This window comes from Engraulis encrasicolus, chromosome 14, assembly GCF_034702125.1.
Source record: "Engraulis encrasicolus isolate BLACKSEA-1 chromosome 14, IST_EnEncr_1.0, whole genome shotgun sequence".
NCBI lineage: Eukaryota > Metazoa > Chordata > Actinopteri > Clupeiformes > Engraulidae > Engraulis > Engraulis encrasicolus.
The window spans coordinates 54,901,830-54,907,701 of NC_085870.1; the positions used below are offsets into that span (position 1 = coordinate 54,901,830).

Consider the following 5,872-nt stretch of genomic DNA (forward strand, 5'->3'; position numbering starts at 1 on the left):
ATATGTTGTTAAAAGGTCACTAATCATTGTGTCAAAGTTACATTTCTGTAATGCTTTCCTATGAAAAGATATACTCAAAAATCTGCAAAACTGTGAGGGGTGTATTCACTTTCGTGATATACTGTAGCTTGATGCACAACAATGGGTGTGTTTAATGGGAGGTGCAGCAGCCAACAATAATGACAAAAATGGCATACGAAATCAATTGGATGCTGCGTCCATAACAACTACCTCATTGGCTGTGCACACGCATCATCCGTAAAAACTATGACACTTTTCTACTCTTCATGGACCCCAATTGAAGCGAAAGCCCAACTGGGAAACTCCAACTCCCATTGTCATTGTGACACAACAGTCCACAGCACACAAGTACACACTGCACACAACTACATTGCATTTATGCCTCACCCATTCAAGGGGGCAGTGCGGCAGGACGGTACCATGCTCAGGGTACCTCAGTCAGGGAGGAGGATGGGGGAGAACACTGGTTAATTACTCCCCCCAGCAACCTGGCGGGTCGGGAGTCGAAATTTGCAATACTGGATACACTTAAGACAATGCAAATTGTGGTATGCGGCTACATGACAGCTGTTAAAGCAGGGGTGGGGAACCTTTTTCATTCGAAGGACCACTTCAAATTCATCTGAGGGACGGAAAAGTCCTCCGAGGGCCATATTATGAACACAAACCAAGAATTCCCCCTGCACTTAAGGTCTATATTGAAGGCAGCCGCCTTTAAAACAGACCTCACCTTCTGTAGGTCTCCTGAATAGAACTTAATTGTATTGCAAATGTCATTTCTAAGATTCCTTTACAAAATGTGTCATATTTCATGTGAAGCTGCATAACATGAAAACTGTCTCGGGGGCCGTATAAAACGGCCTCAAGGGCCGCAAACGGCCCTCCAGACATAGGTTCCCCACCCCTGTGTAAAAGGAACAGCATGCCACATGTATTATTAGAAGTTTGACACAACATCGGGTGTGGGAAATTGCTCGGATTTTCTTAAACAGAGACAGCCTGAGTAATTTTTAGATGCCATGCATGGGTTATTTAGGAAAAGTTTGATGCAACGAGGTGTAGGCTAAATTAGGACTACTTCAGATTTTCTTAAATCAGTGTCTGGGTTGATTATTAGATGGCATAGGCTATTTTAGAAAAAGTTTGGTGCGGGGTAATTTTTCGCAAGGAAGTGTACGAGGGTGTGCGCAAAAATGACTCGGTGCGGTAGTGCAATGCATCTCTCTCACTAGTTTGTGAGGCACGGATGTCAACTTGTTCTGCAACCCTATCGGTACTTGCATAACGTTGCTTGCTGCAGTTGGTATCGAGCATGTAAACTAAGATCATCTGTATGGTAGCTCAGCTCGATGGGCAATCACCCGCCGAAATCGCTGCGTGGAAGTGTGCATGCGTGCACATGCTCAGTAGAAAAAAGGAGCAAAAAAAGAGCTCATCTCGACAGGGAGCTCATATCAACAGGATACTGGGTTTGGGCCGCACACGTTGCTGACTGGGGGTGCGTCCGAAGATAAGGCAGGTCGGGAGGAGCTCATCTCAGGTCAGAGAAGAACACACTTAATTATTGAAACACAGTGGACTGTTCCTTTAATGTTCATGGCACAATTTCGTTGCCTTTCATGAAGATTACAATAAATCTCTTGAACACTATTCCACCTTAATAAGAATTTCAGACCTTGATGAACGTTTGTGTGTGTGTGTGTGTGTGTGTGTGTGTGTGTGTGTGTGTGTGTGTGTGTGTGTGTGTGTGTGTGTGTGTGTGTGTGTGTATGTCCTAGCTCGTAAGACTTTGAAACCTTGATTAACATGTCCAATGGTGTGTGTGTGTGTGTTTTGTGCCATATATCTGTTATGTTCTTCCTTGTTGTGTTGCGCCTCTGCATGCGTGTCCTACCTCGTAAGACTTTGAGACCTTGATGAACATGTCTTCTGCTCCCGGGTCTTTATTCTTGTCAGGGTGCCTGAAGACAAATGAACACATGACATGAAGTGGTACATAACATTAATAACCAAGACGTTATACACATTACTGAACATTAACAAGAGGGAGAAACCGATATATACCCTCGCTGCTGATTATATTACATTTGGCTGAAGACAGAAACTGACCCTTACTGCAACACCCTTTATTTTGGTATCCCCCCTGACCCAACTAGCTCACCTACAGCTGGTATACTTATGGCAAAAAGAGGAAGGAACACCCATGTCGTCTCCTCTCTGCACTGGCTGCCCATTTGTTTCAGAATTCAAAATACTATATTTGATTTTTAAGTCCCTTCATGGCCAGTCCCCAACATCTATGACATGATTCAGCAATCAGCACTACCCCGCACCCGCATTCCTCAGATCTGCTGACAAAGGTCTCTCCTCAAAAACAAAGAGCGAGCGAGCGAGAGAGACTGACTTACCATTCCTTGGCTAGTTGTTTGTAGGCTTTCTTGATCTCCGGTTGGCTGGCCCTCCGGCTGACACCAAGTACCTTATAGGGGTCGAACTCTCCCGCTGCCGATGGCTGGAGCTCCAGTAGCAGCAGCAGAAGTAACGCTACTGACACCCACAACACCCCGCAGGCCCGCGGCAGCGCAGGGGGACCGACCATCCTCAATACCGCTACCACTACCTGGAGAAGAGGGCAACAGTCAGTGACACTATGACAACACACATGATGTGCACCTGGGTCAAAGACGTGCAAAATTAAATTGTCATTCAGTGTAACTAACGGATACCTTCTGCTGACTGTAACTGTAAAAAACATGACTCTTTTTATTTATTTTTTTCCAGTGAATTCATGAAAGCATTGGCTGTCATCCATTCGAAACAATTTAAAAAGCACGTTTTTTTACCGTTACAGTCAGCAGGGTATCCGTTACACTGAATGACAATGCCATTTTGCACGTCTTTGACCCACCTCCTAGCGGAAACATGATAACATTGAGCAATTTCGTTATCTGCAATGAATGTTTTAAAAAAAAAACAAATAGTGCAAGTGAATATCGATTGCAGTGCACGAGATTTCACAGTGAAGGCGGAACCCCAATGTATCGACACAGCTCTCGGTGACAGCTCTGGTTCACGCTGCTCGATATCACATCCCCACTGTCGCTAAGGTTCTGCCTTAGGTCCGGGTTCGCCGAGTTTTGGCTTTAAACGTCTGGGTTTTAGACGTTAGACCAGAGATACTGTAATTCTCTGTTCCTCACACATTAGCACATATAATTGTAGAGCTCATCGGCCTTCTAAGACGTGATATGATTTTACAGCAGACTTAACGGGGCAACAGACACTAGTGAAGTCTGTACGGTCATCAAGGCTAGACTACAGAATTTTGGCAATTTGGAGGATGCTCCACACATCAGCGATCTACCTGCCACGACCAGACACACCAATTAGCCCGAACGTCAAAACCGTTCTCAGACTCGGGGGAAGTCTTGTGCAGTCAAACAACACGAATTAAACATACTGTAAGGAAAGGGCATGCAATGGGATTGCAGTCATCACGATATCGGAAGCATTTTATTATTCGGTAGCTTCGTTAGCTTCTTAGAAATCTTGCTAAACCCCACACCTGTCGACTTGCAATGCACACATAACAGTGAAGAAAATAAGATGACAATACCTTAAAAGGAGATTTCACATCAAACACATATCCTCAATGTCATTTCGATATCCACAAAAACGTTAATAAAACAATATTTGATATATGTAATGTGAAACACGGAGCTAACCGGCTGCTCACACACCAGTTAGCTCTGATCTTCCTGTTGCACCACCCACTTCGATACTTCCTGTATGTACATCATGTCATAATAAAAGTTTCCTAGGCCTCAGAAAATGCTCTTAGCTCGGGCTCAACAAGGCCGTTGTAGGGCACGTTAAGCTAGCTGTAGCCACTAGGGGTCAGCATACGAACATGGAGTATTACACAGGGCAGGCACAGCTTGTCAACAGCCCCCCCCACAAAGTCTATAGGAGGCTGCTTCAGACCAGCAGACTTTAACCTACAGTAGGCCTAGTGGCAATTTGTTGTGAATGCTCATTCTTTTGAATTTTCGCTTGGGGCCCCAATTACCAGAATCGCCTCTGACGCAGAGGACACACTTGCTATGTGCCTACAACTGCAACCACGTGTGACCGAGTGCACAGACTTGCTTCAGGACAACCTGAGCACTTTGATGATACTGAAGGTATCATATTGGGCAGGGGTTTTCAAGGTGGGGGCTGGGGACCCCTGGGGTGTCTAAAGGTGAGAGGTTGCTCGGGGGGCTGCGGCAGGTTAGAAGGGAAAGTAGCAAAACAAAATAAATCGTTGAATAACTGAAGTAAACCAAAATAAACGGAAAATAAACTAAAACAATCCCAGTGGTGCACTGCCTCCCAAACCTAGGCTTCTCTAGGTCTATGCCGGGATCCTTTTCCATGTGCTGCCTCCTGTTTGGGCATGCTATGAAAAGGGATGACTGATGGAGGGTAGGCCTATACTATGACTGTGTTGTCTTTTTCTTCTTCACAATTTTCTATGCAATGTATTGTGTTTTCTGTAGTATTTGAATGGATTTAGGAATGCACCAACCAATTCCACTGAGTTGTGAAAGTGGGTGCACATGGCTGGAATCTTGACTATATGGGGGGTATTGTCAATATTGCACCGCACGCGAGCCCTATCTCACGCCTTTCGTAAAGTCTTCACGAAAAAAATAGAGTAATTTTCGTGGTGCATTCACGTTATTGCCCGCCTTTCGTAAAGTCTTCACGAAAATAATAGATTAATTTTCACGCTGCCTATTCACTTGAATTGCCCCACTGCTGCTATGGTTATCCAAACGTCTGCAGGGGCGGGGAGGGGGTGCTGACAGAACACTGCTGATACACTCGGGACTCACTAATTCGACGCCCTTTCGGTACTTACGCCTTATGTCCCCTAAACCTAAACCTAAACCTAACCCTAACCTTAACCCTACTTAACCCTAAACCTAACCTTAACCCTAACCTTAACCCTAACCTTGACCCTAAACCTAACCCTAAATTGCTTGTTTGAAATGTTTGATTACCATGTGACGGTAGCAAAAATACTGGATAAGAGAAAGATAACGCAAAACACGCCCACTCAATGCAAAAGCGTGTGCTCAAGTTGGGTCTCCTAAGGGGGCGTTGTCCCCTCCGTCTTCTTCTCTTTTTGAGGTGTTTGCACAAGACGTGCGCTACCGCCATCTACAGCGCTAAGGGGACTTGATTTATTCTCAACCTCCGAAGGTCTCCTAACCGAAGGTCTCCTAAAGGGGCGTTCACCCGACATAAAGTGGATACTGGAAAATAAATAAAATGACGCTTCTTGTTAGATCCACCTTCTTTGACGGTAGGCTACCGAAAGGGCATCAAACTAGTGGGTCGCTAGGCAACAGTCGGGCAATTCAAGTGAATAGGCAGCGTGAAAATTAATCTATTATTTTCGTGAAGACTTTACGAAAGGCGGGCAATAACGTGAATGCACCACGAAAATTACTCTATTTTAAAGCTCTGTAGATACATGGCGAAACCCACTGCACACTCTACACACAGTTTTATTTTTTTTTTAAATCCTTAGTGTTTAAATCCTTAGTGGTGTTCCACGCCAACTCTGTGCTAGTTAGCCTCCATTACATTAGCACACCCATCACATTATACTAGCACAAATTGCATCAACTAGACACACACAGTAAAAAAAAAAAAGCACTTTGCCTCTTGGTTCTATATTCAAAACGTATGTCATTTTAACGAGGTTAGGAGTGTAGAAGTGTGTTCATCATTTGGAAATTGTGTGTAAAGCAGTGAGTTGTGGTTTTTAATCTAAAGGGACATTCCACCAAATTGCATT

The 5,872-nt window shown here is 44.5% G+C and overlaps 1 protein-coding gene across 2 annotated transcripts in view; it reads right to left on the reverse strand.

Moving 5' to 3' along the window:
* The window catches only part of LOC134462911 (dnaJ homolog subfamily C member 16-like), a 24,776-nt gene extending 20,998 nt beyond the window's left edge, over positions 1-3,778 (reverse strand). For both annotated transcript variants that reach the window (XM_063216171.1, XM_063216169.1), the window contains exons 1-3: positions 3,638-3,778; positions 2,430-2,641; positions 1,916-1,982 (exon numbers count right to left, since the gene is read on the reverse strand). In XM_063216171.1, coding sequence (XP_063072241.1) covers positions 1,916-1,982; positions 2,430-2,620 — 258 coding nt within the window. In that variant the 5' untranslated portion in view covers positions 2,621-2,641; positions 3,638-3,778. The remainder of the gene's footprint in view (positions 1-1,915; positions 1,983-2,429; positions 2,642-3,637) is intronic.
* Between the last annotated feature and the right edge of the window lie 2,094 nt (positions 3,779-5,872).